Consider the following 20,033-nt stretch of genomic DNA (forward strand, 5'->3'; position numbering starts at 1 on the left):
ACCTCACAGGTGGGCGTGGTTAAAACTACAGGCCAATGGGTTTCACATTAAACAAAGCGTATTGCTGTGAAGTGTCAAACTTTTTATTTACACAGTAATACACGTTATAACATTATAAACACATTCACTGTCTTTAAATTAGTATTCAAATCATGGCCCAAACTTATTTGTGGTTAGAATGTTTTTAAGTTATTAGAATGACATGAAATAAAAAATTATGAATATTGAATATTCAGTTTAAATGAGGTTTTCGAGGTGGTCAAGAGTCCGACAAGGACGAGGCTGTTCAACCAGGCATGCTGTGTTGTCATCATCAGTGATGTCACCCGAGGTGTCCAATCAGTGACGACCTCTCAGGGCGGACCTGACCCTGTCCCTGAAGTGACACAGGAAATCCCAATGTGTGTTCTACTGAAAGAAATGGGCAATCCTCATGCTTCATGCGGGGGTGGGGGGGGGTGAAGGAAAACGAAACAAAATGATGAAACGAGCCTCTGACTACAAATCAGTCAAAAAACATCCAGGATTGCATGGAAAAATGATCAGAAATCCAAAAATCAAAAACTATTAAGTCTTACAATCATGCATCAGACCAATAATCACTAATTCAGACAAAATACCTACACATTTAATTTTTATTAATTTATTCATTCCGACAAAGCATCATAAGATTGTTTGTCACGCATCACGTTAAATGTCATTTCGTTCACTAGGAGCCACCACCCAGCTTAAAGAGTTTCTATGGGGTGAGCATTTTACCCACATGTTCCCACATTCTGAACATTTTACTGTCGATCTGCTGTTAAGACGTTTAAAAACACACAAACCAGCAAACTAACGCGAGCACACAATAGGTTGTGGTGTTTCTGTATTTCTATTATTTCATTCTAGACAGGAGAAACATGGTTGTTTTTTTTCTACACTTTTATTGTGAAAATTTTCAAACCCAAGTGAACTTTTATCTTCCATTAATATTTGATTGTGTTGCCAGACAAACTGTTTATTCACAAACATCAGTGCATCATCTGCATACACATGAACCGAGGTGAGCTAGCTGGGTTCGCACACTCAAACACCTATCGTGTTTGGTTCAAAAACTGACTTGTTTCAAAATCAAACTTCCTTTCTTGGGATTAAACCAAAAATATTTTACTAATGCACTAAACTACAGCTTTGTTTCTGTGGTGTCCTTCTAGGTAGTAGTAATTCCAGTGATAGTAGTGAATGTTGTCAAACAGAATCATCCAGTTGGTTCTCTGATGAATAGACTGTTGATTTTTTACACTATTAACCTAACGCTAGTGAAATAATAGTAAAGATGCATTTATTAAAGTACCAAAATGTCAATTTTAAATTATTTTAGCATCTGGAATGTAGCATAGACGTAAAGTTGCTCCTCTAAGCAGACTTCAGCTTCCCTCGACCGTTTCCCAGTCACTTCCCCCGGTGCCACGCTGACTCTGCAATATCTATGCATCCAAAATGTACTTTGCATTTAATCTGAAGTTGCATTAACATACAGAAAATTAAGTGCCTTTTTTTTTTTAAGTGCACTGCCTAGATTTGATTGGCTGGTGGCCAAAAAAGTAATAGCGGTTTCAGGGAGGGCAAAATTTTACAACAAAGTTTAACGAATAAGTAATTAAAAGATAGCGATCCAAAAAAAAAAAAAAGCTGCAGTCCACTGCAATGGAAGATTTACACGCCAAAGCTACTGTAAGTTAACATCAGACCTGAGACGACGTATTTATGTCCATTATTTATTCCGATTTATCATTGGAATATCATTTCTGGATCTCGTTCATTATTGTGTCAGCACAACCCTGAATACCGTTAATGATTGATCCTGGAGGAACTTGAGCTCCAGTATTTTATTGAATGTTCATATTTTAATTCTCCTGCTGCATCATTTCTTCTTCCATCGCTCACAGGCCTGTGTTTAATCCCATGCTGTAAAATATTTTAACACATCTTCTCAGCTGCATGCTGCTTCTTCAGATTCAACAGCAGCGGCGCGTCCATCATTATTTTTTATCTGACCATAAAAAACGACTTGAAATTGTCTCACAATTCAGAACTTTGGCTTGTGGACTCCGTCCATGGTGCGATGAAATCACAGCAGAGGTCAGACCTGCCTTGAGGAACTCAGCTGGAGTCCAAAATTAGAAAGAGAAAAAAAACAGCCGTGCTTAGTGGGGTTTTATTTTTTAATATTTGTGGGGTTAAAGTGGGAACCTTCAGGCGTGAATTCCACACCGTCACAGCGCTCACGCTGGAGACTGAACCGAACCTGATTAATATGACATTACATGAATGATAAATGTACCAAATGGTCACATTATACTTCTTACTGCTTGTTCTGCTGCAATAAATGTCAGAATTTAAAAAAAAAAAAAACGGCATTAATGTCACGAGTAGAATTCAAAGCGGATAAGCGTCCCATTACTGATTCACTGCAGCGTCCTGCATGATTCCCATGGAAGGCCGTGTTTTTATGAAGCCTGTCAATTAGAAGGTTCTCCTTCAGTTGATGTAGAGACACCCAAGTGTCTGTTTTTATAGGGAGTGGAGGGGGTTGCACCCCCCCCCCCAAGTGAATGAAAGCACGATTCACTCCAAACTAATAACAGCAAATGTATGCAGACATTTAAATGAACTCTGGAGTTAACTTATGAGCGATAAAGAGATGCGGCGCGGCGTACGTGGCATTTCACCGTGATCACCCTGACTTTCAAAGGGCCGTCTTCCTGCTTCCTGCTAATCTGTGTTAGCATAGCCTTTTAGTATAAAAGGTTGCATTAACTTATTGTGAATTATCCGGCCCACTTCAGGAGGAAAAGATACGAATAAAATGAGAATATTTGGATTTTTGATCTTAGAGCTGAGAGAGACTCAGACAGGAAGTGAAAGGAAATAAGAGGACAGGCAGACAAACGGTTTCCAGGTCACTTCCTTTATTTCACCTTAAAATGTATTCATTTGGAAATAACCATGTTTTTTTTTTATATGCTGGCGTTCTGGATAATTGCATCCAACTATATTGAAGTCACACACACTCTTTCCCCATATCCTCATCTGCAATTTTAACACCACCCTGTACATGAAATATGGTAGATGAGGCGCTGTGGGAACAAATTTATCTCCACACACGCTGCTGTAACAAGTTTATAGAGCTTTTATGTTCCTGGATGCAATGATTCGTATCCAGAATCAAGATTCAAGATCAGATCCGGTAGAAACGACGGCAGGAAGATGAAACCGAGTTAAATTAAGAACCACTAACCAATCACAGATCAGGAATATGAAAGAAAGCCTGTTTTTATGCATCTGTTTGACTTTTCTTTTTATCGATCACAGTTTCCAGCTTGATGGACACCGGTCAGGTTTCCACAGGTTTAATTCCATCGACTTCAGTGATTTATTAAGTGTCCCCATGAGAACCATATTTTATGGCCAATGCTGAGACAGATGGTGCATTATTAGAATTTTTGGATGTGATAAGTGGGCCTCGAAGCATGTTAGTCATTATTTTCCCAGTAGTGAGCTAATTACATATTAAATCCCGCAGCACTTCATCCGTGTGCATCTACAGTGTGCTTGTTTTCCGACGTCATCTGAAGTTATTATTACTGTTCCTCAGTGTATTAAATGTAATGCTGATTATTGCATTTCTATGATGCCCAAAAAAATTCTTTTTTTTTTTAATCCAATGTTTCTTTCTGTATTAGTCTTTGCTTTCCAATTTCATACTTTTTGTCCATCTTTAGGATTTGATCAAAGCCCCCATTTCTTTTTTATATATTTCTGTCGCCCTCTCTCGACAATCCCTTCCTCTTGTCCATCTTGGGGTGTGAAATATTGATGGAGGGTAAATGATATCAGTGGTGTGTTTCAGAGAAATGATGCCGCCTTGCCTCCCAGTCTCTCCTGGCACTTTTTCTCATTATTTTCCCACCACTTTTTGCGTCTTCGTAATGCCTCCATGCCTTATTTATGATGGCTTGTGGGTTTTTTTTTTATTTTTATTTTTTATATATTTTTTGGCACCTTGCCTCATCCTGTTTTATTACTTTGAGACTTCATTCTCCTTTTGTTTCTTTTGTGTTGCATTTAAACTACAGCTTGACTCTTTTAAATGCAAATTTTAAAGTTCTGTTGCAGCTGGAGATGCAGCTTCACTTCCTGTTTGCATAACTAGAACCATTTCACACGTAAAGTACCAGCTGCATCTGGTATGTTTAACGGAATATGTTTAATTAAAACACAATAGAAAAGATAGGTCTTAAAAAAAGATTTCTTTTCGGTGGGAGGAATATTCAGGGGACGGTTTTTATTTCCCACGTCAGAGCGATTCAGACTGAGAGGTCGGATTTATCTGGAGAAGATGAGTGTGACACACGGTGGTGGTAATTTGTTTTGAGTGTGAATTGATTTGTTGCTCCAAATCAGATACTTTCAAGGTGAGGAATTGTTTTGCAGGTTTTGAGAGCATCAATGGAAGCACTTAGAATATTAAAAAGGGTTGGTGGCTTTATAGCGCACGCGGCGGGTCGTTAATCAGATGATTGGATGAAGCCATAACATGTTGGAAGCAATGTGAAACCAGCAGCAGCGACCTGCCTGCACACGTCTGCAGGAAGTCATCCGTCTTTCCCCCCGCGCCATTAGGAGGTTAATGGAATTTAAGCGGGGGGGGGGTTTGTTTGTGTTTTTCTTTAAGTTGAAAAGAATCTCTGGTTTTTTTTACCATCCAATATTTCCACCAGCTTCAAAAAATACTTTTTATGGCCCAGACTGAATTATTTTTATGGAACTTTCAGTGGATTGATGGGTAATTTGGATGAACCCACCCTGGAATGAACAGGATCTAAAACGTGCACCAATTTGCAGTCGGTACGGATTCTCTTTGTTAAATGTGACGAGCCATACAGTCCACTTGTCTAATATAGAAACCGCTGATGAGTAACAGACTCGTTATTTGATGGATCGGCACCAAAAATTCTTCAGAATTCACTGTTCCTTAATGACAGGGAACAGATACGGAGTGTTCTTTACCCCTAATTTAAATAAATGCAAATTAGATATATTTCTATACAGCGCTGAACAGGACTGATGTTAAAAATCCCTGTCTTCACACAAGAACAGTTAAGTTTTCACTTCTGCTGAAAAACATACTTATTATAACTTTCTTCATTGCTGGACTAGTTTTTTTTATGATTCGTTTAAAGTCTTTAAACTGGAGGCTGTTTTAAACCGAGGTGATGCTAAAGCACCCAATCACCAAAACAGGAAGTACAAAAGAAGACTTATCACTAAGATCTGCACCCTACTGCAGGCTGGGGAGATAAAGAAGCCTGTGGCCAAAGCTCCTAATGTACACACTCATAAAACTCTAATTATATACTTGAGTTGAATACATAATCTTAGAGTGTGTGTACAGTGTGTGTGTGTGTGTGTGTGTGTGTGCTCGCTGCTGACCTAGATCCTGCTTGAATGGCTGACACTGATTGTGTCTTTTGGTTGTAGAAAGGAAGCAAAGATGGATCTCGTTCTTTACCGCGTGTTGGTGGATGGATACATCAGTGAGACCGGATCTCGTTCTTTACCACATGTTGGCGGATGGATACAACATCAGTGAGACCGTATCTCGTTCTTTATCACGTTTTGGCGGATGGATACATCAGTGAGACCGGATCTCCTTCTTTACCACGTGTTGGCGGATGGATACAACATCAGTGAGACCGTATCTCGTTCTTTACCACGTGTTGGTGGATGGATACGACATCAGTGAGACTGGATGTCATTCTTTACCGCGTGTTGTTGGATGGATACAACATCAGTGAGACTGGATCTTGTTCTTTACCACGTTTCGGCGGATGGATACAACATTCGTTATCATTATTTACGTAACTTATATATAATTAATTACACATAGGAAGAGTATGCATGTCTATTGGTTGATAATAAAAAAAATTTTTTTTAATTTAGTGGGGGGGGGGTTTACAAGGCTGGAAAGGATTAAAATTATTTTAGTTACTTGAAATACAGAAAATGTATTTATCTTGTGAGCTCAGTCGCAAAACGGATTAAACTCGTATATACTTCTCTCTTTCTCCCCCATTACTTCAGTTCACATTTTACAGATGAAACCTTAACATCATCTGAACAACATCACCATTAAAGACCCTCGTGACGGGTGGAATGATCAGTTGTGTGTGTGTGTGTGTGTGTGTGTGTGTGTGTGTGTGTGTGTGTGTGTGTGTGTGTGTGTGTGTGTGTGTGTGTGTGTGTGTGTGTGTGTGTGTGTGTGTGTGTGTGTGTGTGTGTGTGTTGCCTAATCAACTCCAGGCACGTCTGGCCTTTGCTTGCATAGTGCTACAGTAGGGAAGCTCTTTCTAGCCCGCGGCAACAGTTGCTAGGGTTACCAACAGGTCGTCCATCGCAGCGATGAGGATAAATGAGCTCAGGGCTCCCATCAGCCCCTGTGTCACACTCGCTCTCTCTCCGACACACACACATTTCCACCGATCTGCTCCCGAATTCAATCCTGAAAACGTGAATACCTGGATGCTAAACACACGGCTGAACCCCTCCAGTCGTGTGTTAAGGTGTGACACAAGCACAGAGCTTCACACACACACACACCACAACCCAGCATCCTCAGCGCTTATCTGCCAATCTTACGGTTGCTAGTTTGAGTCCCACTCGTCAGACTTCAGCCTCACGAGTCGTGACGAGTGCGTGCGCCGCCGATCCATCACCGTAATGATCATCTGCTCTGACATCCCATACATCACGTCCCCCGCATTCATTAGATGTACTGTAGTCGCTGCTTTAGTCACTCATTCCGTGTGCGTCCATCTGTCTCCACACGGCAGCGCCGCGCCGCCACGCGTGGCCCCATCGTGTGTTTTCAACATGTCATTTGTCTTTTTGTGCCCGGCTGAAGCGCAACACAAAGGCACGAAAAAATATCTAATGTCATGCTAAAAAATTAAATAAATAAACAGACGCCGTTATTTATCATCCTTTGGTTCACCATTCTAGCTCTGCTTCTGTGTTTGTGTTGTTTCTAATCCGAAGGCTCACCTTCTCCTGTCGCCTCTCTCTCGACAGGACGATGGAGACGTGGAGGACGACATGACGATCAGAGAGGTGAGACACGCTGCCAGCCACACATCAGATGCACACACACACACACACACACACACACACACACACACACACCTAACAACCCTGTGCAGCAGCAAGCTGTCAGGGATGACGCTGTTAGTCCTTCAACAGATCCGTCATTCTAATTTACTTACTCACCAATGTCAGTTTTTTAGTCTTACCTGATCCTACTTCTAGAAAATGTTTCTTGTTGTTGTTGTTTTTTGGCCACTTCTGCATCAACTTGTCAATTATCTTAATAGTCCCACTTTACTATTTTTACATGTTGTCTATTATGGAAGTGTGAGTCGATTAAGTTCAGTCACATAAACCCGATGGACCTTGACCGTCTAAATACTGTTTTCCAACCAGACTCTTCCATCAGGCAATGTCAAATACTTAATCCAGATCCAATTTGGTCAATTTTTTTTAAAAATTCCATTTTAGATAAACGCTCATATTTGATGGTAAAGTTTTCTATGCTGGATGCCCTTCCTGCTGCAACACTCTGCATTAATGTGGACTTGGAACCGGTTTACAGTTGACCTGTGAACTCTGGGTCAAGTAAAGCGCTCTGACACTGAGATACATCTCCGGCTTTTCAATTTTGGTTGACAATCAAAAAAAAAAACCACATCATTTTCACAAAAAAAATTTTCCTATCGATATCAGTCATTGAATTTTTTATATAAGCCTAGCTTGAATCTACATTTCCACTTGATGGCGTCAGGCCCTGCCAGAGCTAGACGGAACAATTACCCTGCAGTTTGATATTTTTGGATATGATATCACTTATAAATCATCCATCAACAAGAACTCTCATTTCCTCTCTGTCAGCCTCACATTTCTCACACTTTCCATCTACGCCCTCTCTCTCTCTCTCTATATATATATATATATATATATATTTATATATAATATATCACTCATTGTTCACTTCTTTAGTCATCTTTCAATCTGTTCTTTTTATTTTCTTTTTTTTTTGCTGTACATTAGGCTCGCGTAGGAATACTATTTCAAAGACCAATTCCACTGTCACACCGTTCCTTTTTTTATTCCTCCTCTATCTGTGATTTCCTCCTGGTGTTAATCCTCTCCGTCTCCCTTCTCCTCTGCGTGTTTTCCCAGATTGCCGAGTGGGAAGAGATGCAACTTGATGAACAAGTCAGCTTCAACAACTGTAAGATCGACCCCGCCCCGTTCCAGCTGGTGGAGCGCACGTCACTGCATAAGGTCTGCTTGTGAACGCAGCTGTCACTTATCGACTCTGTGTGTGTGTGTGTGTGTGTGCGCGTGTGTGTGTGCATGTGTGTGTGTGTGTGTGTGTGTGCATGTAGTGCTGTGATTCAGTTTGTTCACGCTGAAAACTCAACACATTCAGGATCCAAACTGGGTCAGATGAGACTTAACATCCTGACAGGCCTGTTTGAACATCAGCGCTGCCCTCCGGTTGACAGAATGTGTGTTTAAGGGATGTTTTACTTTATTTTTATCAGAATAAATCTGAATTTTCAAACATTTGAATATCATTAAAAGCATTTATCCACATGAAAAGTTCTCCAATACAGTTTAAGGTTGTCCAAATTGGGGTCAAATGTAGGAGCAGAGACCTGCTGGTCCAGGTTGGGTTTTTTCTAACATTGCTTTACTGATGCTGGATTGATTTCTAAATTCCAATTGCGTTGCCTTGAATTGGTTAATAAAGTTTCAATTGATGTGAATGGGTTGAGCCGTCTCTGGAGAAGGTGCAGCTTCCTCCTATGGGGAAACTGTGGGATTGGATTCCAGCTGACCCTGGCCTGAAATCACATGAAATTCTCTCTCATAGCAGAGGGATCTATTTCAGTTGATCCAAATGTCCATTCTGGCTAATCAGAGCATACCGAAAGCAGGACCAACAGGACAGTTTATCAGGAACCTTTCCAATCGGCCATTCAAGTTTTTGACCTCTTGCTTTTTTTCCACTCTTGGATTGGAAACAAGATGAGATGAAAATTTGATGATCCCCCATCGGGACAAAGAGATGGCATCAGTAAAGGCATTACTAATAGAGCAGAGAGCACAAATAGAGCGAAACAGGGTGAGTGTCCGTAATGTTTAAAATTATAGTCAGCAAGTGTAAAGGTAAGAAAGCACTGAGGAACCAGACTTGAACAGTTTAATACAGATTCAACCTCAGTTTCCCACCAATTTTATCATTAGTTGATTTTTTTAGGTGACTTTGGCTTTTGGTCTTTTAATTCTCATCATTATTTTCTTCAACAAGTTCTAAAACATAAGTCAAACATTTCACTAATGCAGCACAGCTAATGCCTTGGATGACCGAAGATTGTTTTTTTAATTTATTGTTGTCTGTGACCTTCTGTAAATCTTGTTATTTCTCATGAATTCTTGGTGTTATCAGAGTAATCAGCCCTGATCCGTGTCTCTGTTGTGTTGGGTCATTTCATTTTTGGGAAATTGGGCTCAGTAATTAATTAAAAAGTCCTTGATTTTGGTTTTTATGAAGAGTATGAACTCTCCACAGAGTAAACTGGTGTTAAAGTGCCTGAACGTAACAGAGGTTAATGAGGAAATTAACTTTGACATTTCTAACCTTATAGTAATAAGTCATAAAGAAGAAACAGGAAGGTTATTGCGTCGTCACCATGTAGGAACTCAAGTCTGTACAGTTCCACCTACATGACCCTGTCTGAACTGTGGGGTAGCTACTGTTTAGATAGAGACTGGCACCAAGTTGGATTAGCAAGAAGAAAGAGAAGCAAAGCAGACAAACAACCTCGTGATGCCAAAGGAGGGAGAAAGAAGCTCATAGGCCATAAAGCCAGTTGTCCTCAGGCGTGACCTCAGGCGAAAACGCTGCATTGGAGTTTAAAGTAACCTTGAAAGAACCTGAAGTAAGCTGAGTACAGGATGGACGGGTGATGCTTTAAGGTCGATCCCTCACTAGTGGAGGTCAAACAAAGCAGAAATGTCCAACATAAAAGACATTTCTTATCTACAGAGGCCACAGAATGCAAAGCCTCATGCGCCAGAGCCAAGTCCCCCCCAAGGGGATTCTGGGTGTAGCCATGAGTGTCAGCCGACATGCTGGTGCTCAGTGAGGGGGTGAAGACGTCGGGCTGCCAAGGCAGTGGCTTCTCCACGTCCGGTGGAGGAACTTTGCTCCAGGCCAACTGGCATGGAGGCTGGTTGGGGGGTGGTGGTGTTGGCTGGGAGCCCGGCCGGTTTGAAAGGGCGAAGCTACCGGAGGCAGGAGGGCCGTGTTGTGTTCATGGTGTCAACATTCAAAAAAAGTAGAGATAAGAGTCACACTTCAGGACACCACCGATAGTTGGCGGATGGATACAACATCAGTGAGACCGCATCTCGTTCTTTACCACGTGTTGGTGGGTGGATACAACATCAGTGAGACCGCATCTCGTTCTTTACCACGTGTTGGCGGATTAAACTCGTATCTGGAGGGTCTATGTTTCTACAATCCACTGAAGTCCGTTTTCGTCTTTGCTTTGATTTTGGTTGAACTTCATCTATTTAGTCATTTAAAGGAAATATTCAGCTTTTTTCTTTTCCAACAATGAACTATAAGCTCATTGGCTGTCTCCATTTATCTGAGCGTTTGATTGGCTGAGTGAATCTGTTTGGGTGGGGTTGTCGGTGTTGTCAGTGACCTTAGCGTTTGTCTCGTGCTCTTCCTGCAGACACACACCATCTTCTCCCTGCTGGGCCTCGACCACGCCTACGTCACCAGCATCGGACGCCTCATCGGGGTGGTCTCCCTGAAAGAGGTAACCAAATCTCATTTTGGTTTGTTTTTTATCGATTTTTTTTATTGTAAATGTTAAATATTTTCTCACATAATGAACCTAAATCCAGATTTTTATTTTTTTTTAATTTTTTGGGGACAGCTGGCCTCATTTAACAATTGCTGCTTTCATAACCGTAGTCACTGTCAATATGATCTAGAGTCCTGACACCACGCTGTGTGTGTACGCACACACACACACACACACACACACACACACACACACACACACACACACACACACACACACACACAATGACATTTCAGTCAGCTTTAATGGCTCCCCCTCCCCCTGCCTGTTATGCACTATGACAGACAAAAGGCTGCTTAATATTTCTGTCTCTATCTATTGTTTCTCGCGCTGTTCTGTCCCCCCCCCCTCCGCCTCGCTTTCCACCACCACCACCCCCCCCCCAAACAACTGAAAACCTCTTGCTCTCTGTGAATTGGCCAGGAAGTGGTGAGCGTTGTTGTTGCCCGCCTGTCCCTGACATTTAGGGCTTTTTGTTCGCCGTTCCACCAGCAGACAAAAACCCGGCCGAGGCCGATAAAGTCCAGTCCCCCCCCCCAGTTTGTGTGTCTGTCACACCGACGTGCTGTTTATATATTACGACCTTGCGGGGGCCTGGTGCAAAATAAGAATCAGAAAGATGCTTCCCTGTGACGGTTGTGTATGCAGGCGCTGTTTAGTCGGGATCTGGAAGAAGAATCCACACACCCCCCCCCCATCAAACAAATTCATTCACAGAGATGAGGAAGTTAGGGGATGGAAGAGTTTGTGGAGAAAAGCAAGAAGCATCAAAGTTTCTTTTAGATTCGAGTCTTAAAATGTCATTTAAACCAAATCAGTCGAGATTGGTTCGAAAAGGTCTCAGTTTTCTGTTCTGATAAAACTTTAAACATATATTACAGATTGAGCTGTCTGGACCTGGAAAACAAAAAGAATGTGTTTGGGATGGATTTGGCTGAAAGAACACAAAACATCAAAAATATATTCATCATTATAATCACTTTTCAATCAAATATTCTGAGCTGATTTATCGCTTTTTTTGAGATCGTTTCTTAGAGTGAACTGCAGACAGTAGGGCAAAGCAGATCCAACTGGATGTGGACTTTTTTTAATCCACTTTCTTTTCTTTCTTTCTTTTTTTTTGCGTCTATGTGGCAAGTCGGGGTCTCAGAGATTAATGACTGTTGAGTCCTTTCCACCTTTCATTTCTCCTCTAGCCTCGGTCGCTGAAACTATCCAGCAAACATCAGCAGAGGTCACCCTGACCCGGTGTTCCGGGGGCCTCCCGCCCTCTGACCACCAGCTTTCTTTTCCATTATAGTCTGGAAAATAAGATTTTAGATTTTCTTGTGTGCCCATTTTTCAGATTATTCATTACTCATCTAATCTTCAACCAGTAAAGCCTTCAGACTAGAAATTATTAGACTACCGGCCACCCGAAGGCCAATCAGGATGTAAAGGATTCATCAAAATTCAGGCGAAACGTGGTTTAGTTGTTCATCTGTTTTCATCAGCAAATGGATTTACGACTATTTTCTTAAAGTTGAAGGTGGAGGTGTTCGACCTTTACTCCTTCCTCTCTAACTTTTCCCCTCTCCCTTCAGCTTCGTAAGGCCATCGAAGGCTCCGTGACGGTGAAGGGGGTGAAGGTGCGTCCGCCTCTGGCCAGCTTCCGGGACAGCGGCACCAGCAGCAGCGAGAACGAAGCCACCGAGCTCCACAAGCTGTGGGATCGACACAAGAACATGTCCCTGCCGCGAGAACACACCCCGTCCGAGTCCGATGAGAAATCCCAGTGAAGAGGAAAAGAGCAGGAGGAGAGAGAGGAAGAGGAGGAAGCGAAGACATTTAATCTCCAAAGCCACAAACATGCAAAAATCCTCAGGGCTTAGGATCAGTGTTTTATTCTGGAGTTTTATTCCTCATTTCCTCTGTTTCCCTTCTGTCCACTTGACTTCCTGGACCCACTAATGCTTCCTCCAGGAGCCTTGCACTGACAAAGCAGGAACACCGGGGGGGAGAGTGGACTCCATTTACCCTCGATAACCCCATCACCCCCACCCCCATCCCGGCAGAGCGAATGTGGATAAGTGGCCAAAAAAAAAAAAAAAAGCAAGAAAGAACCTGTAAAGAACTGGTAGAAGGTTTCAGATTAACAAAGGGATGCGTGTGTGTGTGTGTGTGTGTGCGTGTGCGTGTGTGTGTGTGTGTGTGTGTGATAAAAGCTTTGACCTGTAAAAGTTGTTGTTTTTTTTTTTATTTGGAACGTCTTCCACTTGAGAAATTCAGCGACGAAGATGAGGAGGAGGAGGAGGAGGAATGTGTGTGTTTGAGCGTGAGTGTGTAATACGAGAACATGTGAGCGAGATAACGATTATGTCTTACACATTTTTATTTTTATTTTTACCGCCTTGAGAAGACATCTGTTTTTATTTTTCGGCTTAAATGATTTTATTTCTGGGTTTTCCTGGAATTTCTTTTTAAAGTAACTCTTTGTTTTAAGATTATTATTCTTATTCTTCTTCTACTTGAGTCTTCCTCAGCCACAGTCAGATTGATAATCCAGCCTATGCAAGCAGACCTGGATGCCCTGGTAGCCTGTTTCATAAGGTACCATCCTTTATAACCACAGAACGCAAACGACAGAAGACACGCAAACACAGAAAAGGGAGGAGACGGAGGAGTCAAGGTTTTCATTTTATCTAAATATAGCTCTTAATAACCGTTCCAGAAAAGGCTGGGGCGGATGGAGAGGGCAGGAAGCGAGGGAGGAGGGTGGAGGTGGGGCAAATGGATGGTTGAAAGAATGAAGACATCATTACCTAACCAGCTGCTCTCATCAGTCTGCCTTTGATTTCCACGTTAGCTAACCTTCATTATTGTCGGCGGCGACGTGATGATGATGTAACAGTCCGAGGCGGAGGCGGCGCTCGTCTCCACGTGTACGGCGGCCACATGTCAAATAGTGAGCAGGTTTAATTAACGCCAGGAGCTTTGATGAGCTGACGCGTGATTCAATAAGACAGGAAAAAAAAAAAAAAAAAAACACTAAAGGAAATCCATAACTCACAAATAATGAGCTGGTGGGGGGGGGGTGTCGTTACGGCGTTTTCAGTTGACTCCGAGTTATTAAACGGTCGACTCTGTTTTTTAAAGAAGAGATTCACCCAAAAATAACTGAATTAGTTTCTTCTAGGTTCCCATAAAGAGCTTCACATTCCAAAAAAAAAAAAAAAAGTATTCATTTTTTTATTTGTAAGGTAGGGTTGTACCTGACGCTTCATTTAGAGTCACTCTTTCACCTTTTGTTGTGTGGATCTCCATCATCCACAGGACTAATGTTTGAACGCCGAGCGGCACAGGTTCAGCTCCGTTTTAGTTTGTAATATTTGTTTCAACAGTCAAACAATTTTTTTCAGTACTTGTTTTATTTCATGTATTTCTTCTTTTCTCACGTCAGTATATCATAGGCACACACACACACACACCACGGACCTGTAGACACAGGTGCTTGAGTTCGATATGATCCACGCTGGACTTGAACCGACAACCCCCCCCCTTTTTTTTTTATGTGTCCTGTTGGACTGATTCATTCTGAGTCACCAGATCTAAAATAACTTTGATCCAGATCAAACTCAACATTGTAGGTGTCGTCAGTGAAGTTAATCGATATCGATAAAGAATCATTAAAACCGTTTTGGATCAGGATGATACTGATCGACTACATCGCTCCTTTGTTCCTCTATTCCCCTCCCCCCTCACGTGTCCCACAAAGTCATCAAACCAAAGAGGTAACCTCCGTTAGATGGAACTTCACACAGGAAACCCCAGAAATCACATCCGATTGGACGTGGATGGATAGGAAAAACCTTATTTACACCCTTTATTAACTAAACTTTAACACAAGACTAACATTGATTTGTTCTCCCTCTCCTCCTTCCCTCCACCTTTTCCAGCTCAATTTTACTAACATGTGGGGGACTGACCCAAAAGACGCGACACGCTCTGGTTTTACATCCTTTTTTATTTTTTTTATTTTTTTTTGGTGGGGGGGGGTCTGTGCTACCGTCTGAATCAGCTCTACTATCGGATGCCTTAAAGACGCACTCCCATCCAACCTCATTGTGGCTTTTCGGCGTTTAGCATGGATGATATCCGAGTTGGCACGTCAGCTCTGCGTCATGTGATCAAACTGAACCAAAAACCAAAAGCCTGATGGGAGCAAACGCCGAGCGAGTGAATGACGTTTGTGTGTTTGTGTTTTCCATCTTGTGCCTGGATCTTATTTGTCTTTATCTTTTATTTTATACTAGTGTCTGATTATTTTTTTTATTTTTCACTGTGATTGCCACCCACCATTCATCCAATGAGCTTTATTCATTGTCTTATTCTTAACTGGGTTTGGGTTGTATGAGTGTTATGCTTCCAGATTAATATATGACACATCATTTCTCTAATGTAAAATTTATGATTTAATGTCTAAAATTGTTCTTTTCGAAAGCTTGTTTTTATATATATATATACGTATTTAGTTTTTTTTTCACAATTGATGTTAGTTTGATTTTAATCTATATTTCTTCTTTTTTGATCTTTGAACATGCTGCCCGATTTTCTAAGACATTTATTTCTAACGTGCAAATAACAATAAGAGGGTGAAGAATCGTGACGGATGGAATAGTGAACGTGTGTGAAACTGATGTTGGACTGACCAGCATGTGATCTGTTGGTCACATGATCAATCCAAGTGCCTTCATTGATTCCTCCTTTATCGATAAGCAATCGACACCTAAGTGTTCCGATCTGTTTTTGTAGTTGCACGCATCTGGACAAGTCGCTTTCCACACACACACACACACACGTACACAAATATGTAAGTGGGGCGGATGATCTGTCAGCACAGTGTGAAATTATCGCCATGGAAACCTGTTGTCGTCACAGCCCTGCTCGCCCCGGGGGCTGCGATCCACATCTTTGATATAGTTCTTATTCATTTGTTGGTGTTTTTTCATTGATTTTCATTCATCTGTCTTCTTTCCCTCCTCGGACGTGTAGATTTAATCCGTCACAGTTAAATCCAGACTCCTATAAACTGAAGTAGATGCGTATTTATTAATCTGAATTAATCAAAGTAGACGTCGTAGTATTTTCTTTGTCATTCTCTTTAGGAATAATCGACATGTAGGAAATTAATTTGTGCAATAATGATCTGAATGATCTGACTTTATAACCCTGTTTTTAATTGATATCATGAATGCAAGATGACCTTATTTTTGTAAAAAAAAAAAAAAAAAAAAAAAAAACAACCTGTGAAAAGTGTAAAAAGATGTTTGTATATGATGAAAAACTGACTCTGGCACCTGAGTGTGAAGAAGCGATGACTGAATGAGGGGAAGCCTCGTTCAAAATCTCACTAGAATCACGTAGATATTTATGGACAGTGTTTGCACCTTTTTAGCCTTTTGTTCAAAAAGAGAAAATAGCTTCAACTCCTCTTCTTTTTTTTATTCTATTTTATTTTTTCGGCCGAGGGAATCGTCTCTCCTCCGGCGCTCCGATGAATCCTGCATGACTGGAGCTGTAGCTCTGCCCCAAAAACACTGGCATCGTCCGTTTTATTGTCCTCTCCATCTTCTTCCTCATCTGGAGGAGCTTTGAGTGTGTGTGTGTGGGGGGGGGGGTTCGTCTTTCATCCACTCTTTATGGCTCTAAGGGACTGCACTTTGTACATATGAGGGGCCTCCTGGACCCACGTGGGGCCCGGACCGGACTGAGATGAGCTATTTTTCTCTTTTTCTCACAGAAAATCGAATCATTGTTTTGTATATCAGGGATGAATAAATGAGATTTTAACAAACGAGGTGCAGACGACTGGCGTTTGTGTTTCTTTTTGGGGTTTTGTTGTTTTTCTGCAGTGTTTCCTTCCTTGGTTCATGTCCGTTTTGGTCCAAATAGTTGTTTCGGTGCAGAGTCGAAGGTTGTTTTTTTTACAGTACCGGGTCACACAGAAAGAATCCAGAACTTCTCTTTTCTCTCTGATCTGGTTCTGAGTGATGTTTTGTTTTAAATGAGTGGATTCTGTCCTCAACATCTGTCTACAAGTCACTCTTGACTTGTGGAGATGCTTGCCTCGGTCACATGACCACCTTCTTAAAGGAAGGCTAACAGAATACTTCACCGCTAAGCTGAAACTCTCGGGCTAGCAGAACCAACAAGAAACAAACGCTGGTGTGACGTTACGAAGACGCTGCTAATAAAGTTGATACAAACTTGATTCACGCTTATTATATTTACAAGAAAAAAAACCCAGTTTTTATGCTGGTTGTATCGTTTTATTTAGTTGGATTTATCCTTAAAGGAAAGTCTGTGAAAACACTGTCAGGTGTTGAACGGGTCCGTGCAACGAAAACTTTTTAAACTACTTTAATTGCTTCTTTTTATTTCCTTTGATTCTACAAAAAAAAAAAAAATCACAAATGAGTGAAATAATAAAACATGGTTTCCTAAGCTAAAGAATGAATACAACTGTAAAAATAAAAAAACACCCATATTGAACTAAAACTCTGTGGTCTCAAAGGTCTTGAGCAGCGGCTTTGTTCATTTACTCTTTTCGACATGTTTTTTTAAATACGTGGCAGATGAAACTGAATTTTGTCAAATGTGGGACACAAAGTGACGATGTTTCTTTAGAAACAGGATTTCTTTCATTTTTTTTAAAAAATTGATGACGCCACTTGATGTAATTGTTCATAATTTACAGACTTATCTCTGGACACAAACAGTTTTCCACAATGTTTTTAAGGGTTTTCCTTTAAAACAAATAGTGGACCTCAAATAGTTCATGTAGCACCAATGAGCTGCCCCCCCCCCCCAGACTGTAAAGAGAACCCAGCCGAGGATCAGAACACAGACAGACAGCCTGAGGCTCTGCTCCACCTTTGAAAAAGTAAAATTCCTCTGAAGGCGTGATCGACGTTCAGCCTTTACGTCTGACGCAGCAGCTGGAGTGTTGTAAACACAAGAAATGCTAAACATTTAGAAGTTAAATCAGTTTCAGTCACACAGCTCTGAACTCCACTGGTTCCCATTGGGGGTGTTAAACCAAACAGTTGTCTCCGTAACGGGATGCAAACCAACACACTTTTTTTTTCACGATTTCTGTGTCCTTTCCGCTTGTTTTTCTATCCTTGTTTTTCAGTCCCTTCCTTCTGTTGCCTTTTCTTTCACAGAACACACACACACACACACACACACATACACACACACACACACACACACACACACACACACACAGTTTGGCTGTTGTACTGTTTGTGAATGAGATGAGAGCATCTGGGCTGTAATGGGTAGAGAGTGCATTGGTGAAAGCTTGATGAGCTAAATGAGTTCATTCATTAAGTCGGCTGCAGCTTCGTCCCCGAGTGAGTTTCAGGTGGGAGCAGGAGACGTCCTCCAGAGACGTGTGTGTGTGTGTGTGTGTGTGTGTGTGTGTGTGTGTGTGTGTGTGTGTGTGTGTGTGTGTGTGTGTGTGTGTGTGTGCTCTCTAACCCAGGAGTGTGGACATTCCACTTTGTGACTTTAAACTTTTTAGAATAGTGTGTGTTTTTAATTAGACTGCAGGCGTTTAGATCTGATGGTTAACATTAGGGTTGGGGAATCATTATCATTATCATTAGGCTGCTCACAACTATAGACCTTAGCAGTGCAGTAACTATAGACCACAGTGTGTGTTTGAGTGTGTGTGTTGCAGAGATCTTTTAATACTTATGAGAAAATACCAAATAATTAAGACAGGAAGTACAGGTGGAGGAAATGAAGATGTTGAGGTTCTCTAGGAGTGACCAGGTTGGATGGGATCAGAAATGAGATGTTTTGGACACGTCCGGAGGAGAGATGGTGAGGATGTTGGTGAAAGGGTGATGAGGATGGAGCTACCAGGACAGAGGACAAGAGCAAGACCAAAGACAAGGTGGATGGATGGAGTGAGGAAGACATGAGGGCAGCTGGTGTACAGGGGATGATGAAGAAGATAGGCTGACACAGAGAAGCATGGCACGCTGTGGACACGCCCAAAGGAAAAGATGAAGGTAATATCAGAAAGTGATCAATTATTGTGATTATTATTACAAAATGCTTATTCATGCATGTGGAGTCTAGCCTTGTCTCAAATGAACCTGATTCATTTTCTTCCTAGTTTAGGGAAAGAGAACAGATAAAAGTCCCTCCAATTTTGGCAACCAAGTGGCCCAAGGCTGCGCTCTGATTGGTTGCTTTACACTGTAAACCCGAATGAGTACGTAGAACTTAAAAGATTTAAAGGAATCATTTGCCTCAGAATATTTTAGTTTTGAAACTAATTTTTTTAAGTTATTACAAATATTCAGAACTTAAAACTTTGAAGTTACATGTACTAATCTAAACATTAAAAATTTAAGTTTTCTCTACTCATACATACACATATATATATTTATAATATATATATAATATATATATATTTTTTTTTTATATATATATATATCTGTTCTGTGTACAAAGTATCAGTTCTCTGTACTAAAAAAAATTAAAGTTCTATACTTAAATATTTCAGTAACATGTACTATTAATCAATATTATGAACTTTAAAATTTTAGTTTTTTGTACTTATAAATTTCAGTTTCATGTACAATGTATCGATTATCAAATCTTAAAAAGTAGTACCTTGCACTTATATACTTTATGTACTTATATACTTAAACATGCATGTTCTCCAACCAGAGACTGCTCTCTGCAACCCCCCCCCCCCCCCACACACACACACACACACATCCTAATGGAAATTGGATGGTCGTTTTTGTGATGTAATGTCACCTGATGGCTCTTAACCCTGTCCTTAAAATCCACACAGATAACTCGACTGTCATTCCCACCATCCATCCGTGAGCCGATCAGTCGTCTCCGAAGATAAAAGAAAATCTCTCTGACATCCTCGGAAAAAAAATAATCTTCGCTCGACGTTTATTTGGCGCAAACAGTAGTTTTAACCGTTGGCCTGGTTGAGCCCAGACTGAGTCTGTAAAGTGGAGAATGGAG

The 20,033-nt window shown here is 41.1% G+C and overlaps 1 protein-coding gene across 3 annotated transcripts in view; it reads left to right on the forward strand.

Annotated features, from left to right (window-relative positions):
* Positions 1–18,330, forward strand: part of clcn2c (chloride channel 2c) — a 99,435-nt gene extending 81,105 nt beyond the window's left edge. For all 3 annotated transcript variants that reach the window (XM_068317371.1, XM_068317372.1, XM_068317373.1), the window contains 4 exons: positions 7,117–7,155; positions 8,281–8,385; positions 10,854–10,940; positions 12,572–18,330. In XM_068317371.1, the coding sequence (XP_068173472.1) occupies positions 7,117–7,155; positions 8,281–8,385; positions 10,854–10,940; positions 12,572–12,766 (426 nt within the window). In that variant the 3' untranslated portion in view covers positions 12,767–18,330. The remainder of the gene's footprint in view (positions 1–7,116; positions 7,156–8,280; positions 8,386–10,853; positions 10,941–12,571) is intronic.
* The last annotated feature ends 1,703 nt before the right edge of the window (positions 18,331–20,033 follow it).

This window comes from Antennarius striatus, chromosome 6, assembly GCF_040054535.1.
Source record: "Antennarius striatus isolate MH-2024 chromosome 6, ASM4005453v1, whole genome shotgun sequence".
Lineage (NCBI taxonomy): Eukaryota > Metazoa > Chordata > Actinopteri > Lophiiformes > Antennariidae > Antennarius > Antennarius striatus.